The sequence below is a fragment of the Tursiops truncatus genome, chromosome 4, assembly GCF_011762595.2.
Source record: "Tursiops truncatus isolate mTurTru1 chromosome 4, mTurTru1.mat.Y, whole genome shotgun sequence".
NCBI classification, from domain to species: Eukaryota; Metazoa; Chordata; class Mammalia; order Artiodactyla; family Delphinidae; genus Tursiops; species Tursiops truncatus.
Window position 1 is genome coordinate 47,916,081 of NC_047037.1, and position 16,307 is coordinate 47,932,387.

The 16,307-nt window shown below is 40.1% G+C and overlaps 1 protein-coding gene across 5 annotated transcripts in view; it reads left to right on the forward strand.

Moving 5' to 3' along the window:
• Nucleotides 1–2,114: 2,114 nt before the first annotated feature.
• PRKCI (protein kinase C iota) overlaps nt 2,115–16,307 on the forward strand; it is a 79,886-nt gene continuing 65,693 nt past the window's right edge. The window contains exons 1-2 of one of the 5 annotated variants that reach the window (XM_019946092.3): nt 2,321–2,453; nt 13,064–13,119. Coding sequence is in view for 3 of the 5 variants with exons in the window: in XM_019946091.3 (XP_019801650.2) it covers nt 2,350–2,453 (104 nt within the window). In the remaining 2 variants the exon portion in view is untranslated. Of the gene's footprint in view, nt 2,454–13,063; nt 13,120–16,307 lie in introns of all 5 variants that reach the window. The other 4 variants (XM_019946091.3, XM_019946090.3, XM_019946089.3 and 1 more) reach the window with 4 other exon arrangements.

The window sequence follows — 16,307 nt, forward strand, 5'->3', positions numbered from 1 at the left end:
CAAGGAGTCAGGGTGACGGTGTGCATGCCAAAGTTGCACCTTCTGAGGAGAGATATTAGAGGCTGCACACTGTGGAGGAAACAAGAGTCTATTGACCAAGTCTGGCCAACTCACAAATAAACAAGCAAACAACGACAACGACAACCAGACCTAGAGCCAGTCTGGATAGGTCTTCAGAGTTGCTACCATGGAAATGTACAGTTTGCAACAAAAAAACTTATGAGACATACAAAGAAACAGGCAATGGGACCCATACACACAGAAACTGTCTTTGAGAGGACCCATATGTTGGACTTAGCACACAAAGACTTCAAAGCAGCTGTTATAAACATGTCTAAAGAACTAAAGGAAACCATGCTTATGAGTGTAGATTCAAAATTCCTCAACAAAATATTAACAAACCGAATTTAGCAACGTATAAAAACGATTATATGTCATAACCAAGAGGGATTTTTCCCAGGAATGCAAGACTGGCTTACATCTAAAAGTTAATGTAACAGGGCTTCCCTGGTGGCGCAGTGGTTGAGAGTCCGCCTGCCGATGCAGGGGACTGCGGGTTCGTGCCCCAATCCGGGAAGATCTCACATGCCGCGGAGCGGCTGGGTCCCGTGAGCCATGGCCGCTGAGCCTGCGCGTCCGGAGCCTGTGCTCCGCAACGGGAGAGGCCACAGCAGTGAGAGGCCCGCGTACCGCAAAAAAAAAAAAAAAGTTAATGTAACATATCACACCAATAGAATAAAGCACAAAACCACATGATAATCTCAATAGACACAGAAAAGGCACTAAACAAAACCCAACACCCTACATAATAAAAATAGGCAACAAACTAGGAATAGAATGGAACTTCCTCAACCTGATAAAGGGCATCTACAAAAAAACTAAAGCAATAATCACATTTAATGGTGAAAGACTGAAAACTATCCACATAAGACTGAGAACAATACAAGAATGTTAACATACTTCTCTTTATTCAACGTAATACTAGAAGTTCTATCTAATGCAATCAGGCAAGAAAAATAAAAGACATCGAGATTGGAAAGGAAGATGTAAATCAATCTGTATTCTAAAATGGCATAATCTTGCACACAGGAAATTCTAAGGAATCCACCGAGACACTATTAGAACTAATGAGTTCAGCAAGCTTGTAGGATTCAAGATATATACAAAATCATTTTATTCTATACACCAGCAATGAATAATAAAAAATGAAATTAGGATGGGAATGTAAATCGGCACAGCCACTATGGAAAACAGTCGATGTTAACAATGTTTTAACGATGTTAAAAAATGCCAATGCATGGATAGTTGGATGGGTTGACTGATTGGCTAAATATTCATTGTGCTCCTGTTCCATGCAATGGCAATCTACAAGGGCAGCGAAGGAAGAAAAGTCAATCTTCCATCATACCTTCCAGTTGAGTTTCTTCCTTTATTACATTCATTATTATATTTGTTACATATATTACACTAAATTCTTTTCATAAAAGAGGCTATGCTGGGCAGTAACCAAATTCTTCTTTCCAGAAAAGGTACTGTATGATTGAGATGATTTATGCAATTGGAAGAATTCACCAGAGAACAAAGTCTAGATTGTGAGGAACCCCAATCATTTCCAGTGTCCTCAGGTGCCCACGGTGGATTCAGGACTTCCCGCCGACGGGTCCCGGGGCACGAGCTGAAGACAGACGGTCAGCGAGAAGGCGGGACGCTCTACACGTAAAGAACCTCAAGTCCCAGAATCCCATGGGGACTCCAAGTCCCAGAAACCCGCCCGGCAAATCTACTCCGAGTCCCTAGCCGTCTGGCCGCGGACGCGACCAAGACAGGAAACTGGGGTGAGATGCCGCAGAATTTGTCCCCCACCATTTTCCTTGTAGGGAGGGGCTTTTTACAGAACTATAGGTACCTCAGTCGTCACATTCTCTCAGTTACAGCCCATGAAAGGCCCCCTGCCGGCAAGTTTTTTGTGATGTTCAGCATCCCCCCCTCCTCTCTCCCCTTTTCCTTGCCCCCGTAAGAATGGTTCAGCCGGGCATCTTGAGTTGGATCGATGGTTGCACCCGCCCTCCCCCGGAATGTGGGCCTTTGGAGCGTGTGAGGTGGGAGGGGCGGAGGTGGGAGGCGTGCTGGGCCCCGGCTGCAGCAGAGGCAGTGTCTGCCGCTGGCGGTGGGGGGAGCCGTGCGGGTTCCGGCTGCCCCGGCGAGGCGACCTCTGGGCCCGCGCCGCGGGCGTGGAGGACAGGTAGGCGAGCGGGCAGCCGCGGCTCCGGGAGAAACTCGGGCCTCGGAGTCCCCTACGGCGCCCGCTGCGCCCCTCGGCCTCCAGCGTTGAGGCGGGGGAGGAAGGAGATGCCGACCCAGAGAGACAGCAGTACCATGTCTCACTCGATCGCAGGCGGCGGCGGCAGCGGGGACCATTCTCACCAGGTCCGGGTGAAAGCCTACTACCGCGGGTGAGTGTGTGGGGTGGGGGTGGGGGTGAGAGGGAAGGGGAGAGGCCAGCTGGACTTGGCCTGGAGGGGGGGGCGGGTGCGGGGCTGGAGATGTGGAAGGGATGGGCTGGGCGGGCAAGTCGGGGGACTCGGGATGGGTGACCGAGTGGTCGGGGGAGGAGCACGGGGCACTGGATTGCGGCACCCCCAAGGTGTGGCGCAGGGCGCCCTTGAATCGCGCGGCTGAGGGTCCTGAGCAGGGTCCGAGGGAGGAGCCTTGGAGTAAGTAGGTCCACCTGGTGGGTCCGAGAGACTCGTCTACCAAGAGATTTACAAGAGCTTTACGTCTTTAAGTCTGGATGTATTAGGGGTTGAGAGTTGATTCTGAGTGATGCCTTAGTTAACTAAGTTTACCATGGGTTTAAAAGACAGGATTGCTTCAGTTTGTTGACCCTTTTGATTACCAGCAGGCCTAAAGCCTCTGGTTCTCTAAGTCAGGTTTGTCTTTATCACATAGAAGAGTTCGCGACGTGTACCTGGACTGTGGTCAGGCTGCCAGTATATTAGACATAGGAGTTACTATTTGAGTAAAGTTGATGCGTTTTCAGGGATATGCATTAGGTACTTATGTCTCGCCAAGATTAGGTTGTATATGTGTAAATTAAAATTTGTGAACGCTTCTTTGTCAGTGTTGCTTCAAGGACTGTCCGATAGGGTGAGATATTGCAAGAAGAGGATGAGCATAGGCACAGTTTTAAAATCTGTGATCTTTACTCATATTATTACCTAAGTTATAACTATTGTGGTTACCAGAAATGATCCAGTCCTAAAATCAGTGTATTAAATCATATTCCGTAGTATGACCGTGGTTTGAAATTTCTTAGAGATAACTATATTTGGGAGCATTAGAAAGTTGAACTGTTAGTGTGAGCATAAAGGTTTGAAACTAAGGGTTAACAGAACACCCGACCGCTGTGGCCTGTCTTACTGCTTGTTCAAGCAGAAGTAAATTGCTTTAAAAAACTCAAGCACTAGGAGGTTTGAAACTGCAGTACATACTTTTACATTCCTTAGAGGATCAGTGAAGATAGCAAACTTTCAAAATGCCTCTCTTGTTTTGATTTCAAAGAAAATATAAGCCCCTAAATGTCTTACTGATTTGATGTAAGGACTTCTAGTTTGTTTGCTGCCGTGAAGCCTCTGACCTCTCTCTGTTCATTAGCTTGACTGTATTTAGTAGTAGTTTAGAGGAGTTATTTTGGACAGTAACAGTGTTTTTGCTTAAATTGATCAGGGAAGTCTTGATTTTCAAACAATAGCTACGCACTTTGCACTGTGGAAAAAAAAAGCTTTGCTTCCTTTACCTTACCTTTAATTTGACAGATGAGATATTTAGCTTTAGAATGTGTTCCATTTTATAGTTGACGGTCTGTGAGTTGTTAGGTACAGAGAATGAAATATAGTACATTTTCTTTTTTTTAAATAGTGTCTGATTATTGACAGTTTAAAAAACGAGGTTAAAAAATAAATACACGCACATGGTAGGAAAGTGCAAATTGTTCAGAAGTATAAAATAAAAAGTGTTCCCCATTCAGTCCTCCCAACCTTCAGAGGTAATTACTATTGATAGTTTATTTCTTGTTCTTCTGGAGGTTGCCTTTATTACTTTAAAAGTTATACTTCCGTTTCGTGATTTATCAACTTTACATGGTATCTATTGATTCCTTCCTCTGAAGATGCGAAATTGGATGCACACTACATTTTTCTTCCTCGCTCCCTGATACCTCTCAAGTTTTGATTGTTACAGTATAATTTTTAGTTCTCCGGTTTATCTTTCTGACTTTAAATAATATAAATTTTTGACTTATTCATTTCAGGTAGTTTCCAATGATTCCAACTATGAAACACAAAGAAACTAGTGCTTCTTCCTTTTTTCCTATTTTTATTAGTTTGACAAGTGTAAATAGGCCTAGTTAGTAAATTAAAATCATTGTAAGCTTCTCTTTTGGAAAGAAATCAAAGTCTTTAGAATGTAGGTATCATATAATATTTTCTTGGTTTATTGCTCCAATTATTTTTTTTTTTAAAGAGGATAAGGACGGCTTCCCTGGTGGCGCAGTGGTTAAGAATCCGCCTGCCAATGCAGGGGACACGGGTTCCAGCCCTGGTCCGGGAAGATCCCACATGCCGCGGAGCAACTAAGCCCGTGCACCACAACTACTGAGTCTGCGCTCTAGAGCCTGTGAGCCACAACTACTGAGCCCGCGTGCCACAACTACTGAGCCTGCATGCCACAACTACTGAAGCCTGCACGCCTAGAGCCTGTGCTCCACAGCAAGAGAAGCCACTGCAATGAGAAGCCCGCGCACCGCAACGAAGAGTAGCCCCCGCTCGTGGCAACTAGAGAAAGCCCATGCGCAGCAACGAAGACCCAATGCAGCCAAACATAAATAAATAAAATAAATAAAAAGTTCCCTTTAAAAAATAAATAAATTTAAAAAAATAAATAAAAGAGCATAAGGACTTATAACCCTTTTACTGTTTGACTAAAACGTCTCCAAGACATTCAAGTTAACATTTTCTTTGCTTGTTTTTAAAAACCTATGAATTTTGCTAAGTAATGAATCAACCCCTTGCCCTTTAGTGCTTTTATTCAATGAAAACTTTCTAATAGTGCCTTCATTCCAAGCCTCATTTAAAGACAACATCAGCACTCTAAATTGTACCAATTTCTGTCCTCTGAAATTAGATCTGTTAAGATTATATGTTTATTAACAATAGTCTAAACTGATGGTTATGCTATTACTTAGTCAGCTGCCCATTACTACAAATGGAAGTAAAATGAGTCACCAATGAGGATAGTTAATAAACGGGTTGGCTAAGTAGAACACCTGCCTGATTTTAAAGTAGAAAATTCTTCCCTTACTATCAAGAAATGTAAGGACAATCTGCATTTGAAAAAGTTTCTTTTCCTTCAGATCATCTGAACGGCCATTATCGATTTTCCCCCATCTCCTTCTAACAATATTTCTTTCCAGTGAATATTGAAATCTCAGAATAGACAGAATATTTTAGTGAATGAATTGCCGTCTCCTTTCAATGATGTGTTTAGTGTTCTCATACTGTTTAATTTGTTCTTAGTGCAACTGTGATGTCTCCCTAGATATAGCAGATATTTAATTAGCCTTTTTCTAATTTTTATTCAGGAGATTAATAGCACTGAGAATCTGATTTTATTGGAGGCCACCTAAGAGTGCCTGTCTCCTGGCCTGTACTCCTCTTTCCTCACCACAGGAGCTTGTCAATGAGTGGCCTGCCTTCCTTCAATCATTACCTTGTGGTGTTAGCTTGGAGGAGGAGAAACAGGTTTTGTGGGTTAGTGGTAGATTGCCATTGTGTGTGCTATCGTTCTATAAAGTTACTTGATATTACAGGGTAAAATTTAACAAGGAAATGTCTGAATTACTCGTTTCTTTACGTTATAAATGTAAGAGAAATTTTGCAAAGAGCTTGTAAAAAAGCTTTTTAAACCAGTGCTGTTGAGCAGTTATGAATCCAGAGGATTCTTTCTGTGAACATCTACAAATAAAAAGGGATGAACTCCTTGCGTATTTGGAAAGTATAGCTGGTTTAGTGACGAAGTATGCAGGATTTTTCTCACTGTGAACAAGTCTTGGCAAGACTTGTTTTTAAAAGTATTGCAAAATAATTTTAGTGATATACTTTAGCAATGGTTCTAAGGAAATAAAAATGATATATTAAGTTGAAAGTTGGGGGAATGTGAGTCATTGGTCATGCAGCTTCTGGCATGTCACCTAACCATAGGGCAGCAGATCCGTAGCTTCACCAGAGAGAAAGAAGGGACATGGTGGCCTGGTGCCAAAACCAAAACAACTGTCTCAGAAATTTGGATTAGATAATGTGGAGATAAATTGCTTGTTAGCAGTGAGGACTGAAGCTGAAGAGTTACGGGAGAGGCTGGTGAGGCCGGGGTCACCCGTGTGCAAACTGAAGGGCTGAGGAAACAGAGGAGAAAAAAGCAGCTCTCTACAGAGAATAATTTCCTGGATAGCTTTCTAATACAGCTCCCAAACCTCTTATTAAAGTAACTTGAGTGTTTGTTTTCTTTATGGTTGAAATGAGCCTAATTAAAACACTCCAGTCTTGTTTAGGATTTCACGTTTTACCAAAGTGTGTTTAAACTCAGTTTAATAAATATTGTTGAACAACTACTATAAGCCAGGCACATGGTACTGGGGTGGGCACAGAGGATGTAGAGTCAATAATACAAGGCTCTGCCCTTGAGGAACCAAGAGACTTGTGGGAGGAAAGACTTTAAAAAGTTAATAAAGGGATGTGTGTGTGTGTGTGTGTGTGTGTCTGTGTGTCTGTGTGTGTGTATGTAAGGTACGTGCTAGGATGGCTACTGGGGAGAAGTTTGGGGTGAGGGAAGCCCTCCAAGAGGATGAAATGTTTGATGCTTTTAAAGGATAAGTAGGTTTGCCTGGTGGATTATGATGTTGGGTGGGAGGTCATTCCAGGCATTGCACAGCTGCATGATACGTTTGGAGAATTAAGATCAGTTTAGTCGTTAGTCCCATAGTCATTCCTCATTAGGACATAAAGTGTGAAGTGGACACTGATGAGAAGTGAGCTAATAAGAAGGTTCACAAGCACTAGATCATGAAGACTCTCGAATATCATACTTTGGGCTTCAGACTTTTTCTTGTTGGTGAAGGTTTTAAGTAAGAGGGATGCACGGTTTAGATTTTTATTTTAGAAAGATCACTCTTGGAACCAGTATAGTAGACGAATTAGCAATGGATGAGACTAATCTGGAGGCTTTGGAAGTAGTCCAAGTGAGAGATTCTGAGGAGTTGGAAAAGAGGATATGGATTCAATGGCAATTTTAGGGGGTAGAGTCAATATGAATTAGAGAATGATTGCCTGTGGAGAAAAGAGAGGGTCTGAGTCAGACATGGATTTCTCATTTGGAGAGACTAGGGAATAGAAAAGAAAGAGATTTATTAGAGAGGGTAATTAATTACCTGGAACAAGTAATCAAATTTTGAACTCAGGGTGCTTTGGGAGCATCCAGGGGGAAATGTCCAGAATTAACTGACCAACCGTTTTTTGTGTGCCTGCTCTGTGTCCCCAGCACTCTGCATGACAGCTAACCTATGTAGGAGTATGGCTGAGAATGATGATAGGAACAAAAATGCCACCAATGGCCAAATACAGATCACAAAGATAAGGCACTAAAGCTAAATTTTAAAAATACAGAGATATATAAAGTAGGCTCTCACCCCCTCTTCATAGGGATAGCCATTGTTAACAGTTGGGGATATTCTACATCATATCAATATATCTGTAAGTGTAGGTGTGTGTATACATACAGACACACCCTTTTATTTTTCCAATAAATGGGTTCATATTTCTATACATGTTTCTTTAACTTGAGTTTTTTCATTCATGGTCATTTTTCCATGTCAGGATAGACAGATAAATAGGTAGATACATACAGATAGAGCAATCCACCTCTTTCATTATAATTGGTACATAGTGTTCCATAGTATTGTTATACCACAGTTCATTTAATCTTTTTTTCTGATTGATGAACTTTCGTTAAATCGCTTTGTCAAATCATGTTGAAGGAACATCCTTATAGTTAATATGTATTCTTGCAAACATGGTCAAAGATATGCCTGCTTTAAAACTTGATATTATCTTCCAAAAATGTATCAATTGACATTCCCAGCAAGTGTACAAATGAAGCATTTTCCTTATGCTCCCATTGCATGTTATTGGTCTTTAAAATTTTTGCAAATACAATTGGCAAAAAATGCTAACTTTTTTTTAAACAATATTGAGAGGTAGATATCATTATCTCCATTTTATGGATGATAACTTCGAGGCTTAGTAAAGCATAATACAAAGCTGAGTCTTACCCTTCAGAGAAATTTCCCTTTACCCTTTTACTGTATTGATGGGGTTTTTAAGATTACTTTTTTTCTTTATTGTCAAATTCATATTTCACAGTTATTCTTTTCAAGTCAATTTTCTATCTCCTTAATTTTTAAAAATGGAAGTTTCATTATGGTTTTCTTATAATTAACAATTAATTTGAGGGGGTTATGAATATTTCCTTAAAACCTTTGACCCAGTAATTTTACCATCCATGGATAATCCTGCCTACAAAACTTTTTTTTCTCTGATTGTACTATATTTAATTTAGGAGAGAAGCTTATGTTGAGAAAGCAGAAGGACTGAATATGGTTCTTTTTCAGGTTTATTTTTAAAAGCAATTAGTCCTAAGGAAAAACTTTAGTTTCTATATTTTAGAACATAGGAACATAATGAATGCTTAAAACTGTTTGACCGCTGAAGCAAAAATGCTTTTTTTTTTTTAAATTCAGCTAAAACTATATCTGAATTTGCCATTTTGGGCATCTTTGTGGTGAAGCAGACTGTATTCTGTTGAAGTCCAGTGGTAAGCTAATTTATGCCAACACTGAAGTTAAAACCAGGAAAAATAAGAATCTTCCATGCATGATTTGTTTTGTACCTTTAGAAGTAATATCTTTATTTTGCAGCTTACTTTTAGCTTTGGTACTATAATAAGGATTTGGTGATTGTGGGGTATATGAACATGGTGCTTTCCAATTACTTGGAGAGTTATTTATAAGAAACTCCCTTAAATGTTTTAGTTCCTGGAACTTAAGGAGTGGCAGTTGGTAAATCATGACTCCTTCATTGAGTCCCTTTAGGATGTATGTACTTATTACTTTTAAAGGATTACACATGTTTTAAAAATATTTGTATTTTCTGGGCTTCCCTGGTGGCGCAGTGGTTGAGAGTCCGCCTGCCGATGCAGGGGACACGGGTTCGTGCCCTGGTCCGGGAAGATCCCACATGTCACGGAGCGGCTGGGCCCCATGAGCCATGGCTGCTGAGCCTGCGCGTCCGGAGCCTGTGCTCCGCAACGGGAGAGGCCACAGCAGTGAGAGGCCCGCGTACTGCAAAAAAAAAAAAAAAAAATTTGTATTTTCTGATAAATATTTTACAGCTCTTGAAAAATAAGGTTTCTGAAAATTCCCTATTGTTTGGAGATGTGCTTACGTATTTGTTAATTTTAACTACGTGTGGACCTTAATAAGGAAGTCTTATTTTGATGACATCTGATCATACTAACTTTTTCTCCTTGCATTCAAAAAAGATAATGTCACGCTTGTTCTTTGCCAGGGAAATTCAGTGGGAGCCTTTTCTTCTCTTCTGATTTAATTCTAAAATATACTCTCTGAATCCTCACCCCCTCATACTAGTAACCTTGAGGATATTTTGAAAGAAAAATTGCTTTAAGGTAAGCAGGTTCCCTTTTCTAAAAATAATTAATTTATGTATTTATTTTTGGCCGTGCTGGGTCTTCATTTCTGTGCGAGGGCTTTCTCTAGTTGTGGCAAGCGGGGGCTACTCTTCATCGCGGTGCGCGGGCCTCCCACTGTTGTGGCCTCTCTTGTTGCGGAGCACAGGCTCCAGATGCGCAGGCTCAGTAGTTGTGGCTCACAGGCCCAGTTGCTCCGCGGCATGTGGGATCTTCCCAGACCAGGGCTCGAACCCATGTCCCCTGCATTGGCAGGCAGATTCTCAACCACTGCGCCACCAGGGAAGCCCCAGCAAGTTCCCTTTTAATGTCACTAGAAGAAGGAGCTATTTTAAAATATATTTAAAATATATTTAAATATATACTATATATACTATTAAAATATACTGTTTAAAATATAAATTTTAAAAATAATTAAAACAGGGACTTCCCTGGTGGTCCAGTGGTTAAGACTTTGCCTTCCATTGCAGGGGGTGTGGGTTCGATCCCTGGTCAGGGAGCTAACATCCCACATGCCTCGCAGCCAAAAAACCAAAACATAAAACAGAAGCAAGGACTTCCCTGGTGGTGCAGTGGTTAAGAATCCTCCTGCCAATGCAGGGGACACGGGTTCGAGCCCTGGTCCAGGAAGATCGCACATGCCGTGGAGCAACTAAGCCTGTGCACCACAACTACTGAGCCTGCTCTCTAGAGCCCGTGAGCCACAACTACTGAGCCCGTGTGCCACAACTACTGAAGCCCGCATGCCTAGAGCCTGTGGTCCGCAACAAGAGAAGCCACCTCAGTGAGAAGCCCACACACCACGACAAAGAGTAGCCCCCACTTGCTGCAACTAAGGATAGCCTGCCCCCAACATCGAAGACCCAACACAGCCAAAAATAAATTTAAAAAAAAAAAAAAAAGAAACCAGAAGCAATATTGTAACAAATTCAACAAAGACTTTAAAAATGATCCACATCAAAAAAAACTTAAAAAAAAATTAAAACAATTTTTAAAATTTATAACAGTCATTTAAATTTGTTTTATATCTTATTTATAATTATCATAAAATCATACCTTTACATGGTAGAAAAAATAATAATATTCTATGCCGTTCAGAAAGGTCTAAGTATTGGTTTGGCCAAAAAGGTCGTTCAGGTTTTTCCCTAACATCTTAAAAACCCAAATGAACTTTTTGGCCAACCCAATACAAAGTACATCTTCTTTCCATCTCTAGTCTCTCCTTAATCCCCTGTTCCACCACCTAGAGTTAACTACTATTAAAATTCTGCTTTCTTTTATTATATCTGTTGATCAATATGGAAGATGAGGAATTTAGCACTTCTTCATTGCCTCCTCTCCTGACTATTTTTAGTTTTTCTTGTGGTTACATTTATAACTTAAATAATATACCTCCTCCCGCTTTTCTTTTTTATTTATAATTGTGGTAAAAAAATTTTAATTGACCATCTTAACCATTTTTAAGTGTACAGTTGAGCAGTGTTAATTATATTCACATTGTTATGTGACCAATCTCCAGAACTTTTTCATTTTGCAAAACTGAAACTACATACTAACAACTCTCCCATTCTTCTCCAACCCCCAACCCCTGGCAACTACTCTTCTGTTGTCTGTTTCTATGAATTTGACTACTCTAGATACTTCATATAAATGGAGTCATACAGTGTTTGTCTTTTTGTGGCTGGCTTATTTCATTTAACATAACGTCTTCAAGCTTCATTCATATTGTAGCATGTGTCAGAACTTCCTTTCTCTTTAATGCTGAGTAATATTTCTTTGTATTTATATATCACATTTAGTTTATGTATTCATCCGTCAGTGGACACTTGGGTTGCCTCCACCTTTTGGCTATTGTGAATAATGCTGCTATGAATGTGGATGTACAAATATCTTTTGGATTCCCTGTTTTCAGTTCTTTTGGATATATGTACCCAGAAGTGGAATTGCTGGATCATATGGAAATACTATTTTTAATTTTTTTGAGGAGCATCCATACTGTTTTCTATAGCTGCTGCACCATTTTTCATTCCCACCAACAGAGCACAAGGTGCTAATTTCTCCACGTCTTCGATTATACTCGTTCTGTTTTTTTCATAGTAGCCATCCTAATGGATGTAAGGTGACCTTTCATTATGTTTTTCTCTTATTGGCGTATAGTTCATTTACAATGTTGTGTTAATTTCTGCTGTATCATTATAGTTTTGATTTACATTTCTCTAATAATTATTGATGATAAACATCTTTTTTTTTTTAACATCTTTATTGGAGTATAATTGCTTGACAATGGTGTGTTAGTTTCTGCTTTACAACAAAGTGAATCAGTTATACATATACATCTATCCCCATATCTCTTCCCTCTTGCATTTCCCTGAACATCTTTTTGCTAAGCTTGTTGGCCATTTGTATATCCTCTTTGGAGAAGTGTCTGTTCAAGTCCTTTGACTGTTTTTAAGTTTCAAGTTATTTGTTTTTTTCTTGTCCCCTGCTTTTACATTTAATTATTAGTTGTAAATATATTGACTCTCCACTAAGAAAGAGACATTTTTGAATTTACACTTCCTTTTGCTTTCTCTACATCTTGATTTTTCTTGGTAATTTTTATATTGTAAAGGTTTATAACATTATTCTGTTCTTTAACTCCTATTTTTTTTTTAAGTAATTTTAAAAAGCATTTATAATGAATTTTTATGTAAGTGTGATGCACTTGAAAAGCCAAGAAGTGTGTTTAGATGCTTAGAGAAGGAAAAGTAATCTTGTGTCAGTAAAACTTCTTTTAAGGGTTCCTGTTAACTTTAGTTTTGGGGGCTGGTATGTTTTCTCCATAAATTTTATCCCATCTGTTTTCAATCATCTAGGATTTTCTCATACTTTTTGGTCTGCTGCTGCTGCCGTTTTCGTGTTCTAAGACTTTGATAAACTTGTCATTTCAGTTTTCTGTCATTTCATTAGGCCCTTAGGATGAAAGATTATAGATGTTTGTTCCCTCCACCATTTTAAACCAGAAGCATCTATTTTTGTTTTCTTTTGTTTTGTTTTTCTGTGTATTTTTTAGAAGGTTGGATTATTTTTATCTAATAAGGGTGCACTTCTATTTAAAGTGTTATATGAATTAATAATGTTTTAAAATTTATTGAACACATTTAGAGTATGCTATATGCTAGGTACTATTATAAGTATTTTAAACATGAATTCACTTAATCCATTAAATCCTTATAATATCATAGGAGATAATATTATTCTCATTTTATAGATGAGGAAATTGAACCAACAGAGAAGTTAAATAAATCACCTAAGGTTATACAGCTGGTAAGTGATAGAACCTGGATTCAAACCCAAGCATACTGGCTTTAGCTCTCATGGTCTTAACCATTATACTATGGCTGCCTCGTATATGTCACTCATCCATTGTGGAATGCTTTTTTTTTTTTTTTTTTTCATGGTACGCGGGCCTCTCACTGCTGTGGCTGCTCCCATTGCGGAGCACAGGCTCTGGACGCGCAGGCTCAGCGGCCATGGCTCATGGGCCCAGCCGCTCCGCGGCATGTGGGATCTTCCCAGACCGGGTCACGAACCCGTGTTCCCTGCATCGGCAGGCGGACTCTCAACCGCTGCGCCACCAGGGAAGCCCTGGAATGCCTTTTATTTTACATTTCCTCATGCTTTTTTTAGAGACCAACATATGACACCTCCGTTCACTCAACATATATTAATTGAACATCCATTCTGAGCCAGACGCTGCTTCAGATATTGGTGATGCAGCAGTGAGCAAAACAAAATGCCTGCTCGCATGTTTAGTTGGGGGAGACAGACTGTAAAATATGTATAATTTATATATGCTGGCAACGTATTTTCTCTGAAGAATAAAAAACAATTAACTAGCTTCATACACTAAAGTAGACCCATTTAATCTCGGAAACAAGGGTTACAGTTTTTATTAGCCAAACTTTTTTTTTTAAATTTATTTATTTTTATTTTTTGTCTGCATTGGGTCTTTGTTGCTGTGCACGGGCTTTCTCTAGTTGTGGCGAGCAGGGGCTATCCTTTGTTGTGGTGGCTTCTCTTTTTGCGGAGCCTGGGTTCTAGGCACGTGGGCTTCAGTAGTTGTGGCTAGCGGGCTTCAGTAGTTGTGGCTCACGGGCTCAGTAGCTGTGGCGCATGGGCTCAGTTGCTCCGTGGCACGTAGGATCTTCCCGGACCAAGGATCGAACCTGTGTCCCCTGCATTGGTAGGCGGATTCTTATCCACTGCACCACCAGGGAAGTCCCTAGCCAAACTCTTAAAAGTGAAATTGACTGACTGTATCCATTATGCTTTTGTCACAAAATAACATCTAATGATAGCTGTGGGTTGGGTGGATGCTGCTGTGGGAGGTGGTGTTGCAGATTAGCATGCAGGTGGCTTTTCAGGAGTGCTTTTGGGGTTGACAGCTATGGAAGAGAAGGGGAGAAGCAAGCTTAGGTAGGAAAAAATCAAGATGCCCTGAAGTCCCTACAGAAGTCTTAGTTGACCCTCCAGGGAGTTCTGAAGATGAGTTGACACTTCAGAGCTTTCCTGAGTCACGTCTGGGACCTTTATACCCCCATATTGAATTGGCTGTTGGTTGTGGGCTGACCAGGAAGGGGATTTGACTATAGGCGAGCAGTCACATCTCTGAAGGAGGCTGAAGACTGGGGATGTCTACCGGTAGCACTCCCGGTAGCTGGGATGACAAATGCTCCATTGCTAATGGGGGATTCTGGAGGTGGGGTGGAGAGCCGGCAGGTCAGATCACAGCATCCACCACGAGTGTCATTAGGAGATGTGGATTTGAATTTGCATTCTGTTTTCTAACTGTGAGACTCCGGCAAATATTCCCCTGTGCTAAGCTTTTTAAATCTGTAAAACAGGATTAGTAGGTCTAGTTTGACAGTTATTATGAAGATCATATAAGATGTTTGTTCAAACATCTGAAACATGCTAAATATTCTGCACATGTTTATAGGCTAAGGAAACATAAACAGTGATATTTCCTTGTCAAGAGTGCACTTTTTAGAAGTTGGGTTTCTCCTGGAAAATACTACTTCTACATTCAGTTAAGAAATATTTGAGTCCCTATTATATAAATACTTATGTGAATATATTAAAAAGTCAAGAATTTTTATCTTCCAGCTGTTTATAATCTAGCTAAGGATGTGTGTATATAATTAGTTGAATAACAAAAATTGGAACATAAGATACATGTTGGACAGGTTTAGAAGTATAGACCATCAGGCTTATGTGGTTGAAAAAGTTTTAATGGAAGTTGATATTGAAGAAAAAAGTTGATGTTGAAGAAAGAAGGTTGATGTTAAAGAAAGATCCCCACCTCCCTCCTTAAACTGAGGACAGATCAGGATTAAAACTTAGATCATCAAGGTCTTATGTGTGGTGGTTTGAGTAAACAGATGTCTGTAATAAAGAGTTTGTATCGGGAATGGTGCGATCACGTTGAGAATAGAAATTGGAACAAGCTTGGAACAAGCTTATCAAGAGTCTTAAATACCACAGAGAGAGTTGGAATTACAGATTTAGGAGACCCTTACATAGAGATAATAGTTAAAACATTGAATGTGAATTAGGTTTCAGAAAGAGAGAGACAATGAATGAGAGAGGTTGTGAAGAATGTCTTGTGATTGGAGATAGAGGAGACTTAATAAGTGTTCAGAATAGTAGAAAGGGAGCCAGGGAAGCAGACTGTTATGAAAGCTAAGGCAAGAGGGTTCCTAGAGGCAGGGGTAGAAAACCATGAGATGCTTAGAAAGAGAATGATTATCAAGAAAAGGCCATTTAGTTTCTATGTGTGGCTTTCTGCTTAAAGCCCCTAAAGACTGCAGTTTTAACTTTTTTGCACATGTCTAAAATTTTTAATACCTTATTTCTTACTCTGTGTTCTGCGTTCCAACTACACATGTGTGCTTGCACAGTCCCTAACACAGTGTCATTTCCTTCCTTTCTTCAACAAATATTTATTGAATACCCATTCTGTGCTAGACACCGTGTTGGCCACTAGGAATATAATGAACAAAATTCCTAGTTTAATCAAGCTGGGGTAGATGGTAGACTATAAACATCGGTTTATCTGTCCAGTGATAGAAGAGGTAGGTCAGAGGGGCAGCTAGGGCCATTCACACAGGGCCTTGTAGACCCTGCTAGAGACTTTGGATTTCCCTTTACTTTGGGGAAAGACATTTGGAGAGTTTAAAACAAAGGAAAGACATGAACTACATTAATTTTGTAAAACCCTTATGACAGAGGTCACTATATGTGTGTTAAATTAAGAGTCATTCGGTCTGTTTGACTTACCTTTGAAAGGATGACTGTGGCTGGCTACGACATGGAGATTAGATCACAGGGAGCCTTCTTATGGGTCCCTGGAGGAAAACCCAGGCTTCTGTTCTAAAACATTTTGTTATGTTTTTAAGTCTCGTTGTGAATAGCTGCTAGGTGGATTTATTTAAGTACTATGACTTATCCAA